Source organism: Leptopilina heterotoma, unplaced genomic scaffold (genome assembly GCF_015476425.1).
Source record: "Leptopilina heterotoma isolate Lh14 unplaced genomic scaffold, ASM1547642v1 Lhet_235, whole genome shotgun sequence".
NCBI lineage: Eukaryota > Metazoa > Arthropoda > Insecta > Hymenoptera > Figitidae > Leptopilina > Leptopilina heterotoma.
This window is the reverse complement of record NW_025110952.1, coordinates 213,370-239,289: the sequence shown is the minus strand read 5'-3', so window position 1 is coordinate 239,289 and position 25,920 is coordinate 213,370. Positions and strand designations below refer to the sequence as shown.

Genomic DNA, 25,920 nt, shown 5'->3' with positions numbered 1-25,920 from the left:
ATCAGTAGTGTTTTGGGACGAGATTTGGCTGGTGTAAGATTCGTTAAATAGTTCAGAGATGGAGAAATGGAGGAAGATTTATAATCAGGAGTAGAAGTGACCAGGAGAAATAGGGATGTCTCTCTTGGAATACCGAACGATGGGTGCTTCATTGATTTCATTAAATCTTCTGACGACATTTTTTCAATATCGATTCGAAAGTAGGGCAAATTTCGTAATACGGACGCAATTATGTCTCTCTCTATCGAGAAAGCATTCGGATTAGTTAGCAGTACAACTTGATAGGGATTGAAATTCTTCTCTACGTAGTTGTTTAAACTATGCATACATTCTTCTATTCTTGTTGCAATTAATGGCACGGTATATAAGAGTATAAAAAAATAATTTCCACTTTGAATAAACATTTTTCACTATTGATGAATTTTGTCACGAAAGACGAATGTTAAATTGTATAGATTTTTGTATGTAAGCAGAGGTGTATCTTTCAGTAGCCAAGAATTCATTAAAGTGCGAATTGCGACGAACTTTTGAAATTTATAACTTGACCTTGTGGAATTGAAAATTACTTTGTAATACATGTATTCGTGGCAAATGATTGTTTTTGTAACATGAATGCTTCCATTAGATGTTTATTTAGTGTAAAGCAAATGTGAACCATTTCCTCGTACCATTTTATTGAAATCCAATATATGTTTAGTATTTTCTTGTTAATGGGAGATATTCACTTTAATGGGTCGCATTAAGAAGAGTCCAAGCACACAATATTCACGAATGTTATTTTTTCAATCACAATCGATAAAATGCAACAATTAAGAAAATTAAATCTTGATGTTATAGTAGTCTAAAAAAACGTTACAATTATTTTACAACCCTTTATTAAGACTAAGTGTAAGTATAAATATTTTATGATTCGTTGTTGAACGTTAAAAATTTCTCCAATTTGAAAATGATGAAAACCTTGAATAAATGTTTATATTCCCTTAAAAGTTTACTAAAGGTAGGTAACAATTTTATTCTTCGTTTACTTTTCATAGAAAAGAAAATTGTTTGCGAAATTGAAAATACAAAATACTGCGTATAATGTCACAGGAAAATTATTTGCGAATATATAGTAATCGATAGTAATTTTTCTTTTTGTCCTTTTCTCGTTATTTGAGAACGTATTCCCTGAAGGGTAAGTTTGTACTCCCAATATTAACGAACAGAACATTTTTCTCTGCAAGTCTCGAATCAAAATTTGTCACAGTTTTCAAATGACTTTTGAATTTATTATGACACAGCATTTTATCCACTATTTGTTAAATAATTAATTTTGGAGAAACGAATGACGTAAAGTTTTGATGATAACTTTGCATTAATGTAAAATAATTACTTATTGGCTGGTAATTGTGTTATTAATGTTTTGTAGATCCAGGTAATAAAGTATGGTTATGAGTGAGAAATGTCGAATAGCAGGTAATTATAAAGTTACCTTATCAGCAGTCTAAAGGATTACATTTATTTTATTATAAAATAGTTATCTTTATAAAATTCTAATAAATAAATAACAGTTATTAATTATTATTAATAACCCTTGTTTAAACTTTTCAATCGACGTATCTCTCATTTTTCTACCCCGTTCACTTTAATCATAGGTTTCAATTTTGTGTCGTGGATCTAAGATTAATATTATACAATAATTCCAATTTGTTTTGCTATTAAGTTTCAAAATTTTTATTCGAGCTGCTTGAAGAGCTTCTATGGAAGCTTTTATAGAAGGAAGTAATCCTATATAATTATTTCCTCAATAGGATTTAATTCTTCAGAATTGTTGAGGCAGGTGATTGAATTTTCATGTTTGTCAAGAAGTAGATTTACTCCAATAACTATACAAAATTTAGAGTCGTGTATTTTTTACCGCTGAAAGTATTTGACAATGTCATAAAGTGTCTTAAGAGTTTTTTCAATTCCTTTAATAATAATTTCATTCAGATTCAGTGATTCGAAATTTTACTAGTTTGTTATGTTCTCACAATAATTTTATTGTTGGTTGTATTCGAAAAGCGAGAAAAATTATATCATAAGTGAAGTTCCTGCGGGTACTAACATCAATGTTGAGGGTTAAGATTTTAATATTAGTTGCCTTACAACAATCGTTGAGCTTATTCTTTAATAGCTCAGATCTTTTCAAATTTTTAAATAAATTTCTTAATTTCACAATATGGGTGAAGTGCAAAAATTAGATTCTAATTACCTTTCTTCTGATTCTTCGTCAATGTTTTGCTCGCTGTCTTAATTCTGGTCACTTTCCTCTATTTCGATTTTCAGAATTTTCAGCATTTCTTGAACAACAAGATGACAATATGGGCCACATACCGATAATGTTGATTTTCATAATTAAACTTGGGTAGTAACTTTTTCAGTTCAGTCATGAATGTGGTGTTAGCCGAAGCCTTATCAACTGTTATTTCCATTATTTTCAGGTCACATTTATTTTCCTTAAGAATCTTAAAGAAACAAAAGTCACAATCTTTTCCTTTGGGCCATTCATAAGACGATTAAAAATCCAATACAAGAGATTGAATTTTCTAATCATCGTCAAGAAAATGGGTCTTTTTTATATTTAACATTGATTTCGTGAATTTACTTTTAAAATTTACGGAGATTACTCACCTAATTTCAACTTGTAGGGAAACGATTTACGACAAGATTTTAAATACACAATTGCAGAATAAATTGTTTTTGATTCTTGCTAAATGAGAAACATGTTCAAAACTTCTGGAAAAAGTTTCCTAAGGATTTGAAGCAGACTCTACTATATATGTTGTTAGGTTTTAAAAGATACGTTCAGTGAAATTCAAATGCTTATAAGAGATAACAAAACAATTAAAACATGTGTAGCGTATAATAAACTACTTAAACTATTGTCGTTATTAATTTTACAGACACAGTTTCTAATGAAGAGATTTTGCACTCTTGTAATGATAAAGCCAAATGTGGTAGTAAATTCCTAATTCTCCGATGTAAGTCAATTTGTGCACAACAATTCGTAATTAGTTTCCGAAATCAACAGAACCAGTCAATTCATTGAAAAGAATAAACTTTTAATGCGAAATATTTGCGTAACACTTCTCCGGCGAAAACAAGAAGGGAAAGAAAATATCCCAGAATCAATACCAAGAGAAGAACAGTTTTCAGTTTAGACACAGAACCAACGACATTAACAGTTGTTAATTTTTCCTTGTAACTGACAGCATTAAAAGGCAACTCATAACTCGAAATATCATTCTCCCATTTAATTTGCAAACCAGATTGAAGGATAGCACTAATCAGTTTATCAATTCTTGGCTTGTAGGGTGTACTTCTTTCTAATGTTACTATTCGCCTTGCATTAAAAAATTGCTGCTTGAGTACCTTACAGAGAGGATTTCCAACTCCATCTCTTAATAATTCAACTAATTGTTTTGCGTACGATGTAGTTATGATACAAGAAACATTCTTGTGTTTCGCAAGAGTTAAAATACATTCAGTATCGATTTGTTCGTAAGGAATCATTTTTTCCTTCAGTAGTTTTACATCTTCTGAATCATCATTAAGTAATCTGTAAAGATTAGGATGAATCATTGGAGCAAAGGGCGATTTCGCCAAATCAATGAAAGTATCTATCGCAACTTCATTTGAATTACTTAATTTAGTCGCAGTTAGATCAGCCAAAAGGCTAATGGAACAGTAGAAACCAATTGCTGTCAGGTATAGGAACATTACTTGATTACCAAAATTTGTGGGTTGCTGAGACATTACTGTGTATAATACAATAGCTGCAATGTCTTCTGGTTTCCAAAAATTATTTCCATTTTTGAAATAACTCAATACTTTCCACATTATTATAACGAAAATTATGAAGAGAAACATATTGTAGAGTAGATTTTTAGCGTCTAAATATTCTTCCTCAGTGCTTGTTTGGGTAGTGGGCATTAGAGCAACCAACGCTTCCATTTCAATCGTAGTTGAATATTCGTATAATGTACCGTCTGTAGCTGGCCGAAAATTCAGGTTCGAAGTAATAAGAATACTAATTTCGTTGCTTATAAGTTTATTTATCATTCCAGTTGCATTACTACCCACAAATACACCAAGTGTTGAGTTTACGTTCGAATCGATGTGGGTTGTAAAATTCATAGCTTCAGATAAAATGTAAAGTCGCTGCACATCTACACCACTACAATTTGCTAATTGTCCAGCTTCATCATATGTAGCTAAACTGAAAGGTGGGGTTACGATTAAACCACCCGTTATCGGATAACCATTAAGATTCAATAGTTTATTTAGAAACCAATCTGTTGTTACAGAACATACTTTTCTTGAATATGTTTCCGCAAAAGGATTGTAATAATGAACAAACGGCTGTTTTTTTCCATAGATAAAATTTTGTTCCCGATGTTTGTTTTCTATTTCGAGTATTGTTAAATCCAGAAATTTTTTCAACCACATTTGGTGGAGAAATTCTTGGTATGATAATTTTCGCTTAGTGAAGGTAATCAGTAATGTTTTAGGACGAGATTTAGCTGGTGAAAGATTCGTTAAATAGTTTAGAGATTGCGTAAAGGAAGAAGAATTATAATTACTAGTAGAATTGACAAGGAGGAATAGAGATGTCTCTTTTGGATTACCGAACGATGGTTGCTTCTTTGATTTCATTAAATCTTCTGATGCCATTTTTTCAACATCGATTCGCATATAGGGCAAATTTCGTAATACTGACGCAATCATGTCTCTCTCTATCGAGAAAGTATTCGGATTAGTTAGCAGTACAACTTGATAGGGTTTGAAATTCTTCTCCACGTAGTTGTTTAAATTATGGATACATTCCTCTATTCTTGTAGTAATTAATGGCACGGTATATAAGAGTATAAGAAAATAATTTCTACTTTGAATAAACATTTTTCACTATTACTGAATTAGTCAACAAGAAGGAATAATAAAATTTAACAATTTTTGTTCGTATTTAGGTATAGACAAGAATTAAATAAGTGTGAATTACAATGGACGTTGGAAGAATTTAACTTGACTTTGTAGAATTGAAAACAAATTAGAAATACAAGTATCAAGTGTTGAAAATTCAAAGTATCTTCAAATATGTAATTTAAGGTAATTTAACCTTGAAAGAAAGTTTGTATTTCTTATAAAATTATGTAAGAAAGCAGACAACAATTTTCCTACGTTTACTTTTCTCTGAAATGAAAATTGTTTGCAAAATAGAGAAATCCACGTTCTACGAAAAATGCGACAGAAAAATAATTTTCAAATATAGTAATCGATTGCAACTTCTCTTTGCGACCTATCCTAGTTATTTGAGAACCGAAGATTAGCGGAGAGAAAATAATAATAATAAATAAATAATAAAAAGAAAAATAAAATAAAAAAAAATAATAAAAATAAAAAATAAATAAATAAAATAAAATAAAATTATAATATTGTAATATTGAAGGTGAAAGATAAGTTGGTGAGTTGATTATTAATTATTCTGTATTTCACACATTTATATACATTCACACGTTAATCTACATAAAAACATAACAATTATTTTATAAGCAACAAATAATTATTGAGCATAATACGTTTACCTTGAGATGATTAATTTTGAGTCTTATAGTTGTAATAAAACACTATAATATGTGTAATATATTTATGTATTAATGTATGTCATAAATTTATTTAAATTTAATGTGTGTAATATAATTCCCACAGATTATTCAGCTTGAAATTCCCTTAGGTTAGAAAGATAATGTGTATCTTATTATTTTACATGTTTTGACCATTATAGTTATTTCAAACAATTAGTTTACAATGATTATAGTTATTGAAAATTTAATATTTGATATTGTGTTGTGTAAAATTAATTTTTGACACTTTTTTTCACAGCTACACAATTGACTCAACGGCGAATTAGAGAAATCGATGATTAAAAATATTGCTTCGCACGGTCCGACTCTTTCTGTAATATCTCGGGAATCCGTAAATATTTTTTGCTGTTCTTGGTCTCTATTTAAAGCTTAGGTTACAAGGAATAGTCTGTAAAAGTAACAATTTTTTTCATCAACTTTTCTAAATTTTGCCAAGAGTCAAAGTCAGGGTAAGAAATTCCGAAAAAAATAGAATTATTTTTTTGTCTTCATAACATGATATCTCGCTTCCAATTTATGCAATACAACTTTATTAGCTCGAGATGTTAGCGTTCGCACAATTTCCGTCGGTAGAGTATGCAATTGAAGAATACATCGTTACTGATTGTTACTAAATGAGAAACATGTTTAGAACTTCTGGAAAAAGTTCCACAGGCATTTGATTTACTATGTTGTTAATTTTAAAACATACGTTCAGTGACGGTCAATATCTTATAAGAGATTAGAAAACAATGACACGTGTAGAGCACACTAAATTACTACCGAATCTTTTGTCATTATTTCACAAACATTAAAAGACTTTCCCTTCTAGTAACCTTAAAACCAAAATATGTTAGTAAATTTTCAATTCTCCAATGTAAGTCAATTTGTCCACAACAATTCGTACATTGATTCCGAAATCAATAGAACCAGTCAATTCATTTAAAAGAAGAAACTTTAAATGCGATATATTTGCGTAACACTTCTCCGGCGAAAACTAAAAGGGAAAGAAAATATCCCAGAATCAATACCAAGAGAAGAACAGTTGTCAGATTAGACACAGAACCAACGTCATTAACTGTTATTTCCTTGTAACTGATAACATTGACAGGCAACTCATTACTCGAAATGTCATTCTCCCATTTAATTCGTAAACCAGATTGAACGAAAACATTAATCAGTTTATCAATTCTTGGTTTGTAGGGTGTACTTCTTTCTAATGTTACTATTCGCCTTGCATTAAAAAATTGCTGCTTGAGTACCTTACAGAGAGGATTTCCAACTCCACCTCTTAATAATTCAACTAATTGTTTTGCGTACGATGTAGTTATGATACAAGAAACATTCTTGTGTTTCGCAAGAGTTGAAACACATTCAGTATCGATTTGTTCGTAAGGAATCATTTTTCCCTTTAGTAGTTTTACATCTTCTGAATCGTCACCGAGTAATCTGTAAATATTAGGATGAATCATTGGGGCAAAGGGCGATTTCGCCAAATCAATGAAAGTATCTATCGCAACTTCATTTGAATTACTTAATTTAGTTGCAGTTAGACCAGCCAAGAAGCTAATGGAACAGTAGAAACCAATTGCTATCAGGTATATGAAGAAGATTCGATTACCAAAATTTATTGGTTGCTCCTGTACAGATGTTCCTAGTATAATAGCAGCAATGTTTTCTGGTTTCCAAAAGTTATTTTCATTTTTGTGTCTACTTATTACTACCCACATTATGAGGACGAAAGTTGTGAAGATAAACATCTTGTAGAGTAGATTTTTAGCATCTAAATATTCTTCCTCAGTGTTAGTATGGGTAATGGGCATTAGAGCAACCAACGCTTCCATTTCAATCGTACTTGAATGTTCGACTAATATCCCGTCTGCAGCTGGCCGAAAATGTAAGTTCGTAGTGATAAGAATACTAATTTCGTTGTTCATAAGTTTCTTTATCATTCCAGTTGCAATACCACCCGCAAATACACCAAGTGTTGAATTTACGTTCGAATCGATGTGGGTTTTAAAATTCATAGCTTCAGATAAAGTGTAAAACTGCTGCACATCTACACCACTACAATTTGATAATTGTCCAGCTTCATCATATGTAGCTAAACTGAAAGGTGGGTTTACGATTAAACCACTCCTTATCAGGTAACCTCGAAGATTCAATAGTTTATTTGGAAACCAATCTGTTTTTGCGGAACATACTTTCCTTGAATACGTCATCGCAAAAGGATTGTAATAATGAACAGACGGTCGTTGTTTCCAATTAATCAAATTTTGTCGCTGATGTTTGTTTTCTATTTCGAGAATTGTTAAATCCAGAAATTGTTTCAACCACATTTGGTAGAGAAATTCTTGGTATGATGATTTTTGCTTAGTGAAGGTAATCAGTAATGTTTTTGGACGAACTTTGGCGGGTGAAAGATTCGTTAAATAGTTCAGAGATTCAGTAAAGGAGAAAGATTTATAATTACTAGTAGAATTGACCAGGAGGAATAGAGATGTATCTCTTGGAATACCAAACGATGGTTGCTTCTTTGATTTCATTAAATCCTCTGATGACATTTTTTCAACATCGATTCGCATATAGGGCAAATTTCGTAATACTGACGCAATTATGTCTCTGTCTATAGAGAAAGTATTCGGATTAGTTAGCAGTACAACTTGATAGGGTTTGAAGTTCTTCTCCACGTAGTTGTTTAAATTTTGCATACATTCTTCTATTCTTGTGGCAATTAATGGCAAGGTATATAAGAGTATAAAAAAATAATTTCTACTTTCAAAAAACATTTTTCACTATTGCTGAATTTTGTCACGAAAAAAGAATGTTAAAATATAAAGATTTTTGTATGTAATTAGAGGTGTATTTTTCAGTAGCCAAGAATTGATTAAAGTGCGAATTGCGACGAACTTTTGAAATTTATAACTTGACCTTGTGGAATTGAAAATTACTTTGTAATACATGTATTCGTGGCAAATGATTGTTTTTGTAACATGAATGCTTCCATTAGATGTTTATTTAGTGTAAAGCAAATGTAAACCATTTCCTCGTACTATTTTATTGAAATCCAATATATATTTAGTATTTTCTTGTTAATGGGAGATATTCACTTTAATGGGTCGCATTAAGAAGAGAAAATTAAATCTTGATGTTATAGTAGTCTAAAGAAGCTTTACAATTATTTTACAATCCTTAATTGAGACTAAATGTAAGTTTAAATATTGTATGATTTGTAGTTGAACGTTAAAAATTTCTCTAATTTGAAAATGATAAAAACCTTGAATAAATGTTTATATTCCCTTAAAAGTTTACTAAAGGTAGGTAACAATTTTATTCTTCGTTTACTTTTCTTAGAAAGGAAAATTGTTTGCGAAATTGAAAATACAAAATACTGCGTACAATGTTACAGGAAAATTATTTGTGTATATATAGTAATCGATAGTAATTTTTCTTTTTGTCCTTTTCTCGTTATTTAAGAACGTATTCCCTGAAGGGTAAGTTTGCATTTCTAAGATTAACAAACAGAGAATTTTTCTCTGCAAGTCTCGAATCAAAATTTGTCACAGTTTTCAAATGACTTTTGAATTTATTATGACACAGCATTTTATTCACTATTTGTTAAATAATTAATTTTTGAGAAACGAATGACGTAAACTTTTGATGATAAATTTGCATTAATGTAAAATAATTACTTATTGGCTGGTAATTGTGTTATTAATGTTTTGTAGATCGAGGTAATAAAGTATGGTTATGAGTGAGAAATGTCGAATAGCAGGTAATTATAAAGTTACCTTATTAGCAGTCTAAAGGATTACATTTATGTTATTATAAAATAGTTATCTTTATAAAATTCTAATAAATAAATAACAGTTATTAATTATTATTAATAACACTTGTTTAAACTTTTCAATCGACGTATCTCTCATTTTTCTACCCCGTTCACTTTAATCATAAGTTTAAATTTTGTGTCGTGGATCTAAGATTAATATTATACAATAATTCCAATTTGTTTTGCTATAAAGTTTCAAAATTTTTATTCGAGCTGCTTGAAGAGCTTCTATGGATGCTTCTATAGAAGGAAGTAATTCTATATCATTACTACTTTAATAGAATTTAATTCTTCAGAATTGTTGAGGCAGGTGATTGAATTTTCAAGTTTGTCAAAAAGTAGATTTACTCCAATAACTATACCAAATTGAGAGTCAAGTATATTCAGTGATTTGAAATTTTTCTAGTTTGTTATGTTCGCACAATAATTTTATTGTTGTTTGTATTCGAAAAGCGATAAAAATCATATCATGAGTGGAGTTCCAGCGGGTACTAACATCAATGTTAGGGGTTAACATTTTAATATTAGTTGTCTCACAACAATCGTTGAGCTTATTCTTTAATTGTTCAGATCTTTTGAAAGTTTTAAATAAATTTCTTAATTTCACAATATGGGTGAAGTGCAAGAAATAGATTCTAATTACCTTTCTTCTGATTCTTTGTCAATGTTTTGCTCGCTGTCTTAATTCTGGTCACTTTCCTCTATTTCGATTTTCAGAATTTTCAGCATTTCTTGAACAACAAGCTGACAATATGGGCCACATACCGATAATGTTGATTTTTAGAATTAAACTTGGGTAGTAACTTTTTCAGTTCATCCATGAATGTAGTGTTAGCCGAAGACTTATGAACTGTTATTCCCATTATTTTCAAGTCACTTTATATTTTCCTTATGTATCTTAAAGAAACAAGTCACAATCTTTTCTTTTGTGCTAGCGATAAGACGATTAAAAATCTAATACAAGAGATTAAGTTTTCTAATTATCATCAAAAAAATGAGTCTTTTTCATTTTAAAAATTCATTTCGTAAATTTACTTTTAAAATTTATGGAAATTACTCACCTAATTTCAACTTGTGAGGAAACGATTTACGACAAGATTTTAAATACACAATTGCAGAATAAATTGTTTTTGATTCTTGCTAAATGAGAAACATGTTCAGAACTTCTGGAAAAAGTTTCCTAGGAATATAAAGTAGACTCTACTATGTTTTTAGGCTTTAAAAGATACATTCAGTAAAATTCAAATGCTTGTAAGGGATAACAAAACAATGAAAACATGTGTGGCGTATAATAAACTACTTAAACTATTGTCGTTATTAATCTTACAGACACAGTTTCTTATAAAGGAATTCTGCATTCTTGTAATGTTAAAGCCAAATGTGGTAGTAAATTCCCAATTCTCCAATGTAAGTCAATTTGTTCACAACAATTTGTACTTTGATTCAGAAATCATTAGTACCAGTCAATTAATTTGAAAAGAGAAAATTTTAATGCAAGTTTTTTGCGTAACAGTTCGCCTGCAAAAAATAGAAGGGAAAGAAAATATCCCAGAATCAATATCACAAGAAGAACAGTTTTCAGTTCATACACAGCACCAACGTCACTAATTTTTATTATTTTTTTCTTATGACTGATAATGTTGAAAGGCAACTCATGATTCGAAATGTTATTCTCCCATTTAATTCGCAATCCAGATTGAACGATAGCACGAATCAGTTTATCAATTCTTGGTTTGTAGGGTGTACTTCTTTCAAATGCTACTATTCGCCTTGCATTAAAAAAATTCTGCTTGAGTACCTTACTGAGAGGATTTCCATCTGCATCTCTTAATAATTCCACTAACTGTTTTGCGTACGATGAAGTTATGATACAAGAAACATTCTTGTGTTTCACAAGATTGGAAATACATTCAGTTTCGATAAGTTCGTGAGGAATAATTTTTTCCTTTAGTAGTTTTACATCATTTGAATCATCACCAAGTAATCTGTAAAAACTAGGATGACTCATTGGGGTAAAGGGAGATTTCGCCAAATCAATTAAAGTATCTATCGCAACTTCATTTGAATTACTTAATTTAGTTGCAGTTAGACCAGCCAAGAAGCTAATGGAACAGTAGAAACCAATTGCTATCAGGTATATGAAGAAGATTCGATTACCAAAATTTATTGGTTGCTGGTGTATTGCTGTTCCTAGTATAATAGCTGCAATGTATTCTGGTTTCCAAAAATTATTTCCATTTTTGTAATTACTTAACACTTTCCACATTATGATAACAAAAGTTACGAAGAAAAACATCTGGGAGAATAGATTTTTAACGCTTAGATATTCTTCCTCAGTGCTAGTGTGGGTAATAAGCATTAGGGCAACAATCGATTCCATTTTAATCGTACTTGAATATTCGTATAATGTACCGTCTGCAGCTGGTCGCAAATGGATATACGATGTGATAAGAATACTAATCTCGTTTTTTATAAGCTTTTTCAAGATTCCGAATCCATTACTGTCCACTAATACACCAAGTGTTGAGTTGACGTTCGAATCGATGTGTGTTGTGAAATTCATAGCTTCAGATAAAGTGTAAAACCGCTGCACATCTATACCACTACAATTTGCTAATTGTCCAGCTTTATCATATGTACAGTACCGTCCGCAATTGTCAGTCCACCCATTTTTAAAGGAATGACAAAAATTTTTTAACATAAAATTCATGAAAACTAAAATTTTTTTTGGTTTATATTTTGAAATACGATAAAATTTTGAAAAGAATAAGACCTTACAGAAGTCATTTGGCCAAAATTTGTAGAAGATATTCCTAAAAATCGTCATTTTCAATGTTTTACAAAAATTTAAATAACTTCTAAAATAATAAACGCTTTTTAATAATCTTAGGCTTATTTTAAAGGTCTTTTTCTACGGAATAAGAATTACTTATAGGCATTAACCTGTCATTTTTAACTTGGAATAAGCATGACGTCAAAATTGGACAAAAAAATTGGAAAAATTTGAAATCAATTTTTTGTACTAAAAACTATTCTAGAACATATATAAAACATAATATGGTGTAGATTTTTCAAGAAAATTTAATAAAAATATATGTTTGAATTTCAAAAATTATTTTTCTTTTAATAATATTATTTCAAAGTTTTTGAATTTTTTTGTCCAACTTTGACGTCATGCTTATTCCAAGTTAAAAATGACAGGTTAATGCCTATAAGTAATTCTTATTCTGTAGAAAATGGTCTTTAAAATAAGCCTAAGATTATTAAAAAGCGTTCATTATTTTAGAAGTTATTCAAATTTTTGTAAAACATTGAAAATGACGATTTTTAAGAATATCTTCTACAAATTTTGGCCAAATGACTTCTGTAAGGTCTTATTCTTTTCAAAATTTTATCGTCTTTCAAAATATAAACCAAAAAAAATTTTACTTTTCATGAATTTTATGTTAAAAAAATTTGTCATTCCTTTGAAAATGGGTGGACTGACAATTTCGGACGGTACTGTAGCTAAACTGAAAGGTGGGTTTACGATCAAACCACTTCTTATCAGGTAACCCCGAAGATTCAATAGTTTATTTGGAAACCAATCTGTTTTTGCGGAACATACTTTCCTTGAATACGTCATAGCAAAAGGATTGTAATAATGAACAGACGGTCGTTGTTTCCAATTAATCAAATTTTGTCGCTGATGTTTGTTTTCTATTTCGAGAATTGTTAAATCCAGAAATTGTTTCAACCACATTTGGTGGAGAAATTCTTGGTATGATGATTTTCGCTTAGTGAAGGTAATCAGTAATGTTTTGGGACGAACTTTGGCGGGTGAAAGATTCGTTAAATAGTTCAGAGATTCAGTAAAGGAGGAAGATTTATAGTTACTAGTAGAATTGACCAGGAGAAATAGAGATGTTTCTCTTGGAATACCGAACGATGGGTGCTTCATTGATTTCATTAAATCCTCTGATGCCATTTTTTCAACATCGATTTGCATATAGGGCAAATTTCGTAATACTGACGCAATTATGTCTCTTTCTATCGAGAAAGTATTCGAATTAGTTAGCAGTACAACTTGATAGGGTTTGAAGTTCCTCTCCACGTAGTTGTTTAAATTCTGCATACATTCTTCTATTCTTGTAGCAATTAATGGCACGGTATATAAGAGTATAAAAAAATAATTTCTACTTTGAATAAACATTTTTCACTATTACTGAATTAGTCAACAAGAAGGAATAATAAAATTTAACAATTTTTGTTCGTATTCCGGTACAGCCAAGAATTGAATAAAGTGTGAATTACAATGGACGCTGGAAGTATTTAACTTGTCCTTGTTATAAGGAGGTAAGTAAAAATTTTCCTACGTTTACTTTTCTCAGAAAAGAAAATTGCTTGCAAAATCTAGAAATCAAAGTTTTCCGAAAAATGCGACAGAAAATTAATTTTCTAATACACAGTAATCGATTGCAATTTCTCTTTGCGTCCTATCATAGTTATTTGAGAACGAATTCCCTAAAGGGTAAGTTTTTATTCCCAAGATTAACGGAAAGAACAGTTTTCTCCGCAATTCTTGAATCAAAATTTATCACTTCTTGAAAAAAACTTTTGGATTTATTGTGACATATAATTTTCTCCACGATTTGTTAAATATTAATTAAAATAATAATTACTGAATAATTACTACATATTCATGAATATGAAACTTTCCCTGTTAATTACATATGTGACGCTCCACGAGAAAAGGGACCTTAGCTGCAAAAAAATTAATTTTGAGTTATTTATATCATTCCGTACTTTTTGAGTTGCTCTTTCATATACAAAAGGCAAAAATAATTTCTACTTACAGGTTTTTTTGTTATCAATGTTTAAAAATGAACCTTTTGAGTGTTTACACCCGGTTGTTTAGAAAATCAGCCCCTCTACTTTCTAACACAACTACACAGGTTATGTACGTACAACTCATGCGCTTCGTGTAACATGGATAACTATCAATGTGAAGTGAGTAGTGGGACTGACTTTCAATGAAACGTCTTGACCAATCAGAGTGGTTCCACATTAAATGCCTCTCCTGCAAAATTCGTCTGTAAGTCATAAGGTCCCTTTTCTCGTGGAGCGTCACATATAGTAATTATATTTAGTAGATTATTATTATCTGACTAATTGCGAATATATTATTGTTACACAAATATAGATCAGTTTTGGTAAATTGCGAATTACGTAAACCTTTGATTATATATATTTGCTTTCGTAAATTACCAATTAACTGGGAATTTTATTATTTACACATGATTTATTATTATATTATTTAGAAAAAGAGTGTTTTTGCGAATAAAATTTTACAGTGGGGATTTTTACAGAAAGCAATTTTTGAGTTGTATAATTCAGTTATTTATAATTCTGGGATATTGAAAATTCTATATTTTATGCTCAGAAAATATATATTTTCTTTAGTAGCTTTTAATAAAAGTAACTGTAAAAATAATGACTAAATCAATAGGATTTGCAGAGAAGTTAATTTAAGTTCAAATTATGTGTATGAAGAGCAATGATTTGTTGCGGTATCGAGGTATTAAATTATTATTATAAAGAGGAAAGAGAGAGCGAAGTGTAGAACATGATAACGCCGAGAAACGTATGATACGGTAGGGATGAAACATTCGAACAGACGATTAATAATTATATATACTAATTTGATAAGCTATTTTAAGTACCTATCTTGAACTGTTGTAGATTTTTAAATACCTATAGTCGTTTTAAGTATAGCAATTTATTATATAAACGAAATAAAGAATTTAAAAAAAATACCTTTGTTCTTTGTAAAGGATCCCCCGTTTACCTATATTTATTATTCAAGAACTAAGGTGAGAGCCATTTTTAATCACTTTTGTTAATTAGTGATGAAAAGCGTCTCTAAATCTTACGTCGTTAAAGGTTTTTTGAGGATTTCCATCTATGGAAATTATTTCATTTTCTAATTTCTCTACTAATAAATTAAATTCCAATACCGCCAGAGGAAATGTGATATAATTGTCGCCGCAAGGAGTTGACAATATAATTTTTAAATTCTTCAAGAGGGCTCGAACATTTGTAATTTTTAAAATAGATTTCTTAAACGAACTACGGCTTTCGACCTACAGGTGATTTCTTCTTTATGACCATCTAACTCTTCAATAGATTCACACTCATCATCATTGTCATATTCTTCAGAATTTACCAAATGAGCGTCTACTTGCAGTTCACGTAACATATATCTTGAGGGGCTAAATTTATAATGTTCGCAAAACAACGAAAATGCAAATCACTGTGTTTAAAATTTTCATTGAAATTTCTGTTTATTATTATATGTAGAAAATTCAAAAAATTAATTTTTCAGTGTCAAAAATCATTCAAATAAGGATTAGAGTCTGTATTAGATATAATTTATTTCTTGTATATTTTATCACTTTAATATATATGAAACAAATTCAGACTCATTAGTTAAATCAATTGAAAGTATATGGATCACACCTTGAAATTAATACAAAACAATAGAGTGGTGATGCCTGTGCACAATTATCTCTGTGTCAATCATTAATATGTTATGTATATGTTTTAAGTGTGTCTAATTCTAATTACAAAATTTCCAATTTTTAATCAAGTTATAATATCAAGAATTATTGAAAATAATAAAACGAAAGAAAATTAAAAATAATTACGAATTCATACCAAACAAATACAATTAGTAACATCGAAAATTAGAATCATTTTCACTTAACATTCATTTTGGACATTTACTTCTATTTATGTGCATTAACTCACCTTTTTCAACTTGTAGGGAAACGATTTAAAACGACAAGATTTTCAATAAAAATATGCAATTGGAGAATACATAGTTACTGATTGTTACTAAATGACAAACATGTTTAGAACTTCTGGAAAAAGTTTCACAGGGATTTGAAGGTCAATATCTTATAAGAGATTAGAAAACAATGACACGTGTAGAGAACACTAAATTACTACCGAATTTTTTGTCATTATTTCACAAACATTAAAGGATTCTCCCTTCTAGTAATGTTAAAACCAAAATGTAGTAGTCAATTTCCAATTCTCCAATGTAAGTCAATTTGTCCACAACAATTCGTACATTGATTCTGAAATGAATAGAACCAATCAATTCATTTAAAAGAAGAAACTTTTAATGCGAGATAATTGCGTAACACTTCTCCGGCGAAAACTAGAAGGGAAAGAAAATATCCCAGAATCAATACCAGAAGAGAAAAACAGTTTTCAGTTCAGACACAGAACCAACGTCGTTGATTTTGATCAATTTTTTCTTGTAACTGATAATGTTGAAAGACAATTCATGGTTCGAAATGTTATTCTCCCATTTAATTCGTAAACCAGATTGAACGAAAACATCAATCAGTTCATCAATTCTTGGTTTGTAGGGTGTGCTTCTTTCTAATACTAGTACTCGTCTTGCATTAAAAAAATTCTGCTTGAGTACCTTACTGAGAGGATTTCCATCTCCATCTCTTAATAATTCAACTAACTGTTTTGCGAACGAAGAAGTTATGATGCAAGAAACATTCTTGTGTTTCACAAGAGTGGAAATACATTCAGTTTCGATAAGTTCGTGAGGAATCATTTTTTCCTTCAGTAGTTTTACATCTTCTGAATCATCATCAAGTAATCTGTAAATATTAGGATGAATCATTGGGGCAAAGGGCGATTTCGCCAAATCAATGAAAGTATCTATCGCAACTTCATTTGAATTACTTAATTTAGTCGCAGTTAGATCAGCCAAAAAGCTAATGGAACAGTAGAAACCAATTGCTATCAGGTATATGAAGAAGATTCGATTATCAAAATTTGTGGGTTGCTGAGGTATTACTGTGTTTAATACAATAGCTGCAATGTATTCTGGTTTCCAAAAATTATTTCCATTTTTGTAATTACTTATTACTACCCACATCATTATGACGAAAGCTATGAAGAAAAACATCTTGTAGAGTAGATTTTTAGCGTTTAAATATTCTTCCTCAGTGTTAGTGTGGGTAATGGGCATTAGGGCAACATACGATTCCATTTCAATCGTACTTGAATATTCGTATAATGTACCGTCTGCAGCTGGTCGCACATGGATATACGATGTGATAACAATACTAATCTCGTTTTCTATAAGTTTTTTTAAGATTCCGGTTGCATTATTTCCCGCAAATACACCAAGTGTTGAGTTTACGTTCGAATCGATGTGAGTTTTAAAATTCATAGCTTCAGATAAAGTGTAAAACCTCTGCACATCTACACCACTACAATTTGCTAATTGTCCAGCTTCATCATATGTAGCTAAACTGAAAGGTGGGTTTACGATTAAACCACTCCTTATCAGGTAACCCCGAAGATTCAATAGTTTATTTGGAAACAAATCTGTTTTTGCGGAACATACTTTCCTTGAATATGTCAACGCAAAAGGATTGTAATAATAAACAAACGGACGTTGTTTCCCTTGGATAAAATTTTGTCGCTGATGTTTGTTTTCTATTTCGAGAATTGTTAAATCCAGAAATTGTTTCAACCACATTTGGTGGAGAAATTCTTGGTATGATGATTTTCGCTTAGTGAAGGTAATCAGTAATGTTTTAGGACGAACTTTGGCGGGTGAAAGATTCGTTAAATAGTTCAGAGATTCAGTAAAGGAGGAAGATTTATAGTTACTAGTAGAATTGACCAGGAGAAATAGAGATGTTTCTCTTGGAATGCCGAACGATGGGTGCTTCATTGATTTCATTAAATCCTCTGATGCCATTTTTTCAACATCGATTCGCATATAGGGCAAATTTCGTAATACTGACGCAATTATGTCTCTTTCTATCGAGAAAGTATTCGAATTAGTTAGCAGTACAACTTGATAGGGTTTGAAGTTCCTCTCCACGTAGTTGTTTAAATTCTGCATACATTCTTCTATTCTTGTAGCAATTAATGGCACGGTATATAAGAGTATAAAAAAATAATTTCTACTTTGAATAAACATTTTTCACTATTACTGAATTAGTCAACAAGAAGGAATGATAAAATTTAACAATTTTTGTTCGTATTCCGATATAGCCAAGAATTGAATAAAGTATGAAAATGGACGTTGGAAGTATTTAACTTGACCTTGTGGAATTGAAAATGACTTCGAAATACAAGTTTCATCAAGTGTTGAAAATTCAAACTATCTTCAAATATGTAATTTAAGGTGATTTAGCCTTGAAAGAAGGTTTGTATTCCTTATAAAATTATAAGGAGGTAAGTAACGATTTTCCTACGTTTACTTTTCTCAGAAAAGAAAATTGTTTGCAAAATATAGAAATCAAAGTTCTACGAAAAATGCGACAGAAAAATAATTTTCCAATACATAGTAATCGATTGAAGTAATTTTTTTAAATTTTTACAGAAATTAATTATTTAATGGAAATGATCTATTAATTAATATATCAACCCACATAGCACCATAGTATGAGGTAAGGTTATGTTGAGTACTAATCGTAAGGCACATAAGGTTACACAATATTGCTGCGGTAGACCTGAGGTGAACTAAAAACTTCCGCCATGGAGGTAAGGTTACATGTTAGGGTGTGGTGAGTATATATGATAAGGCCATGGTAACCTTACACGTTAAGGTTGATGTAACCTTACACGTTAAGGTTGAGGTAACGTTACATGTTAAGGTTGAGGTAAGGTTACATGTCAAGGTTGAGGTAAGGTAATTATTAAGTTGTAAGGTTGAGGTAAGGTTAAGGTAAGGTTGTGATAAATTTACCAGTTATGGAAAATATTGAAAAAATAATTAATAAATAAATATTCAATTAAAAAGTTAGTTTGTTGCTCCTCTCTATTTTGGAAACCTGACATGAAGCAGAAAATTTTGAAAACAAATTTGGGGGGACTGGGATTCGAACCCGGGATCGACGCGCATAAACCTATCATTCTAACTAACTGAGCTAAGTAGAGAACTGGCAGAAGGAAAATTAATGTTGCCTTTAAGGTGAACCAAGAAGATGATTAACTCCTTAAAGGCAATATTAATTTTCCTTCTACCAGTTCTCTACTTAGCTCAGTTAGTTAGAATGATCGGTTTATGCGCGTCGATCCCGGGTTCAAATCCCAGTCCCCCCAAATTTGTTTTCAAAATTTTCTGCTTCATGTCAGGTTTCCAAAATAGAGAGGAGCAACAAACTAACTTTTTAATTGAATATTTATTTATTAATTATTTTTTCAATATTTTCCATAACTGGTAAATTTATCACAACCTTACCTTAACCTTACCTCAACCTTACAACTTAATAATTACCTTACCTCAACCTTGACATGTAACCTTACCTCAACCTTAACATGTAACGTTACCTCAACCTTAACGTGTAAGGTTACATCAACCTTAACGTGTAAGGTTACCTTAACCTTAACGTGTAAGGTTACCATGGCCTTATCATATATACTCACCACACCCTAACATGTAACCTTACCTCCATGGCGGAAGTTTTTAGTTCACCTCAGGTCTACCGCAGCAATATTGTGTAACCTTATGTGCCTTACGATTAGTACTCAACATAACCTTACCTCATACTATTGTGCTATGTGGGAATAATTCTGACAGATTGTTGCCTCTGGCAAATTTGGGAATTGCAAATTTGCAATGAGTCGTAGTGCGTGTACATCGGCGTTGTATACATGTGTACATGTAAATCAATTAGAGGTAATAAAATATGATTATGAGTATGAGAAATGTCGAATCGAGGGACATGATAATGTGGGGAAAGTATTACGGCAGGGATGAAACTTTCGACTAGATGATTGATTTTAATTATTAATTGCACTTTATTTGTTACATTATTAACATAAAACAAAGTATAATTACCACATTACGGGTATTAATTTTGATGCTCTTAAAATCGGCAGCATATAATTTTTAATTAACAACCATTGGGTAGAGATTGTTTTAATTCATAAGAAAATACAAAAAATTAATTTTTCAGAGTCAAAAATCATATTCGAATATGCATGAGGCTCTGTGGTATTTAGAATTAATTTTTTTATACTTACACCTATTTTATTGTTGTCGCTGAGAATTTGTTTAAAAGTTTAAATAAAACACATAATTATCAACATACATTACAAACTCTTTATTAATGTTAATTTGTCTTTGAAAAATACATTAATTTATAAGAAAATCATTTTTGAATAATAATTTGTATAATAAAATGAAATAAAGCAAATCACTCTGATATAATTATTTTTAAAGTTCATTTTGTAAATTTACTTTTATTCATGTGAATTACTCACCTAATTTCAACTTGGAGGAAAATTATTTAAAACGACAAGATTTTAAATACAAATATGCAATTGGAGAATACCTGAATACTGCAAAGCAACTTAACTTGCTTTCGTCAAGATTTCTATTTTAGTTAATTTAATATTCTTGAATAAACTTTTAAGTGGACTATTCTAAATCCCACTCTTTTCTTAACGACATTAATTTATCTGTTCCTGCAAGAGTCACTAGAAACTAATTTTTTCTTCAGTACAGCTTTTCATAGAACTAACCATGGAAATAATGTTTTAAGTAAAATATCTTTAAAAATTCATAAACATAAGTCTCCTAATGTTTTTTTCATAATGATCATGAGCCTGTCTTTATAATAAATATTTAAAAAGAAAATTTTAATTTCTAATTGAAATTGTGTTCTTTTACACAATGAATTTCCTTAATAGGAACTTGACCTCTTAAATACAGTTTTTAATTTTTAAGTAATTAAATTATTTGAAAATCGGAGTTTCATAATTAGATATCTCCTTTATAGATCATTATGGGTCAGATGCAATAGGTGCTGAAAATGCAATTATGTGGTAATTGCAGAAAGGGTGACACCAACCCTTTTACTCCCACATGCTGATTATTATCAAAAGGTACACCATTAATGTTTGTAATTTTTGTTGCGGGTCGTTCATAAACTACGTAGTACCTTTCTTTGAAAATTTTAACCTGTATATAACACTGTTACACTTGTTGTGAAATTGGTCCTTAATAAATAAGAATTGATTTTTATATTAACCCCATTAAATATGGTGGATATGAAAATTTTAAATCGACTCAATTCGCTTAAAAATAGTTATAATAAATAAATCATATTTTTTTAAATTTAATGGATTAGTAAAAAAATTCTTGAAAAAGACTTTTTTTCGCATTACTTGATGTATCCCTCATAATGTTAAGTTATTTTCTCGATTTTCTATTGCATTATGTTAACTTATTATCTTGTTGATGGAACATTATATTCTTTGATTGATGGTTGCTTATTTCCTGAACTTTCGTGTAGGCTGAGCCATATTCTTATATCTAAATTCCCCTCTCAATATTTCCTGATATGTCACTATTTGGGTGACTCAATTAGATTCATACTTCATGCATCACAGCGTGTGCTTCTAAATGTGTAAGAAATGCTTCCTCCTATGCTGTGATTCTTCTTATACGTAATAATTTTATTATACGCATTATTTTAACCCTCGGAGAACACACCTCATTATTTAGATCATTTTTCAAAGCTCAACCAATTTTAAAACTGTTTATCTGATCGAACTGAAGAATTTTTTGTCATATAGTTTAAACTCTTGATATAAATTGTAACATCATTTCTTCCATTTTGTTTAGTTTTAGTACTTTTTGAAGTACGAAGGGGCATTTTTATTTATTTTATAAACCAGGTATATATTGATTAAGGAAAGAGGAGTGTATGGAATAATGGTTTCTAAAAAGTACTTGTATCAGAAATTTTTTTTCAAGAAACTTTAAAGAGATTTTTTTTAAAGTTTAAAAATTTTTTCAAGCATTTCTATAAAATTTTAAGATTATTCAATAATTTTTTCCTCAATAAAATAAGTATTCATAATAATTAGGTCAATGACAGCTGACTAAAGTTTCAGTTCAGCAAATACTTATTGTAAATTGATAATTTGAAAATAGATTTAAAAATTATTAAAAAAATAAAATTATTTATTTTAATTTATTCGAGTCTTTGACTTTGATTTCTTCGTTTGTAACTTTTACAAAATTTATTTTTTTTAAAGTGTTCTTAACTGAAATTCTTCTAATCTTTTAAAATTTCTGATTAAATTAATTAAAAATTGGAATTTCATAAAATTTATAATTTCAAATTGAAACCATTTGAAGTTCATCTACATATGAAAATTGTAAGCGCAACTCATTTGAAATTCAATTTATTTTGAAATATTTAAGTAAAATTATTATTATATTCTCATAGTTGAATTCTAATAAGAAAATTGATTTAAAAAGGAATTTTAATTAAAACTTGACAAAATGATTAGAACTGTTAAAGTATAAGATTCCTGATAGATCTAATTAAATTTACAAAAGTTTTCAAGTAAAATCTTTCAAATTCTAATTACTGTGAAAATATAATAATATTTCAATATAAAAAATTATTAATTTGTAAGCTTCCTCAAAAAATCAAAAGTTTTGAATAATATTATTCAATAAAATTATTAAAAAATAATTGAAGTCTGAATAATTTAATGATATATTTGAATTCGCGAAAATAATTTTAAAAACTGAAACAATTAAAAATATTAATGTAGGAAATTATTTGCTGATTGAGATTATTATTATTATTTTTATTTTATTTTTTATTGATTATTCAAAAATATAATTATTTACCGACAACCATATCGGAATAATTATCTTAAGAATAACACCTGACTCTAAACCAAAGAGTTCAATTGACGTCTAATAGATGTCACTAATTGCTGATATAGTCGAAATCTTCCTTAATTAATAATTAAAAATATTGTCAAATTTTATTATTTCAATGTTAAAAAGTATCTATATAATTGAATTTTTTAAAATACATTACTTTATGAGTTCAAAAAAAATATTCTATTTAAATAATTCAATTCTCGTATAGTTGAATTCTGATAGGAATTGATTTAAAAACAATTTCACTTAAAATTTTAGAAAATAATTCAATATTTAAAGCGTTATAACATACAATTTTAGGAATTAATTAAATTTTAAAAGATTTTTGAATTAAATTCTTTGAAAATTTTGAGGGAAGCAAAAGTATAAAAATTTTTATTTTAAAAAATTATTAATTACATGTATTACTTTTCTTGAAAAATTCTTAAAGTTTTGAATAATTTTATTTAAAAATTCTAAAAAAAAAATAAGTGAATTTTTGAAGAATTATATTTACAATTTTTAGAAATAATTAAATTTCAAAAAGGTTTTTAATTGAAATTATTTGAAATTTTAATTTCTGTGGAAAAATAATAAAGAAAAAAGTTTTGAAATTTGTAACAAAATGTATTGAAATTTTGAATAAATGAATTTAGAAATTGTGAAAAAAATTTGGTTGTTAGAAAAATGTAATAACAAATTTTGAAAACTAATTGCGTTTCTAAAAGTAATTTTAAAAAGTTGAAACAATTGGAAATTTTGTCCACTTTCATGGAAATAAATTTTAATATTTGAAAGAATTTTGTTTTAATATTTAATTTTTATGACTTATAATAAAACACTTTGAAATCGATGAAGAAGAGAAATTGATTGAAAGTGACGCGGTGAGAAATAATAATTTTAAAGTAATTTGTAATAATTAATTTTAAAAATATTAAAACTTTTGCATATCACTGTCCTTCTTTATTGTATTAAAAATTTTAGACTTTTGTATAAAAAATTTCAGCTCAATTTATTAAATATTTAAGGAGAAAAGTGATGGAAAAAAATATCATTGAGAACCTATGTATGCTAACATGCTGTCTTTAGGAGATTTTAAAGAAATTTATGGACATAAACATTCTTGTCATAATGGAGTCTTTTGGACATAAGATTATGTTTTTTGGAGGACCTTAAATCGTAGCAGACATATAAACATTCTAAGAATGCATTTTTGGAAAAAACTTTCGATCCAATAACTAAAAATCATAATTTAGAGGTGCAAATAAAAAATTTAAAAAAAATGAATGAAATATTGATGAAATCATGAAAAACTCACCTGGATATTATTTAAATTGATCTCAGACGTTGGATACTTGTTGCAGCTTGCAGCATGATCGCGTTTAAATTTCCTACTGAATCTCAATAAATTCCTCGTTATCATTGTATTCATGATGACAATCATAACCAACGGTAATATCAAACTAGCAATACTATCAATAATGCTGACAATCTTCATTGTCTTTAAATATTCAATTTTCATGTCGCAAACCTCCGAACCATCTTGCATTTTAACAACACCAGCCGTTACAAGTGTATAAGAATGACTGGCCAATGCCAATAATACCAAAACCAATACAATCCCTTTGGCCCTTGCAATTGTACACATATGGGGTCTGTGCAATGGATATTGTACGGCAATAAATCGTTCAACGGTAAAAGCAACAATTAACCATACACTCAATGAACTGCACACTGAACTAATGTACACAGCACTTTCACACCAACCCTCCTTATTAAACACCCTCCATCCAACTGTACTGTTTAACCACACCAATAATAATGTTACAAGGTACATAAAATCCGTTGTTGCCAATGCCGCTAAATAATAACTCGAACTTCTCATTTTTAAATGTGTATTCAAAAATACAGCACACGACAGTAAATTACCAACGAGTCCCAATAGAATAATAAAGGGAATATAATAAAGATGGGCAAAATCCAAAACAAAATAGAGGGAATTACAAATTTCCGCTGGTTCCTCATCGTAATCGTAGGCTTCATAACTTTCGTTCCATGGAATGTAACTCGCATTACTCCATGTTGCTGATCTTCGATATCTTCCAAAATTTCTCGAGTCTTTGCAATTGTCAAATTTTAACGTTAATTCAAACAAATGATCCATATTCTTCTTCCTTTATTCAACTCTTCAAAAAAAAAAACTTTTATCTTATAGTTTCATAACATAAAATTTTAAACTTATGAAAATTTTAAAAGTAACAATCATCAAAACATGAAAAAAATTTCCATTCGAGAAAAGCATTACTATTAGAACAAAAGAAAATTTATGCTCCTTAAGGAAACAATTGAAAATTTCTAAACTACTTTCTTGAGGTTTGTTACTTTCTATCTTATTTCTTTTTTTAAAAACAAAAATCGTGATTAATTTTTTTTCTCAGAAGTTGTATGAAGAGGACCGGCACAAAATAAACTGAGCAAAGTGGAGTTAGATCCTCGCTCCTGGTCTCTGTTAGTTTGATAATATTTCCGCATGCGCCTGAATATAGTATCATCCTCCTCCTGTATAATATAAAATCAACCCTGTATTTTCTACTTAAATGATAACATATAGGTATCCAGTTGCTTTTAAATCTCAATTAACGCTAATAATATTATGTTTCTAAATATATTAACTACTTTTATACAAAAAAAAAAAAAATAAAAGAGGAAAGTATTATTATTTCCCTTATTATAAGATTGAATTTAAT

General features: G+C 29.3%; 1 protein-coding gene across 3 annotated transcripts in view; it reads right to left on the bottom strand.

Moving 5' to 3' along the window:
- Nucleotides 1-25,704, bottom strand: part of LOC122502614 (thyrotropin-releasing hormone receptor-like) — a 43,951-nt gene extending 18,247 nt beyond the window's left edge. Inside the window, exons 1-2 of one of the 3 annotated variants that reach the window (XM_043612765.1) lie at nt 25,479-25,704; nt 24,492-25,359 (exon numbers count right to left, since the gene is read on the bottom strand). In XM_043612765.1, coding sequence (XP_043468700.1) covers nt 24,492-25,337 — 846 coding nt within the window. In that variant the 5' untranslated portion in view covers nt 25,338-25,359; nt 25,479-25,704. Of the gene's footprint in view, nt 1-24,491 lie in introns of all 3 variants that reach the window. The other 2 variants (XM_043612766.1, XM_043612764.1) reach the window with 2 other exon arrangements.
- Nucleotides 25,705-25,920: the final 216 nt, after the last annotated feature.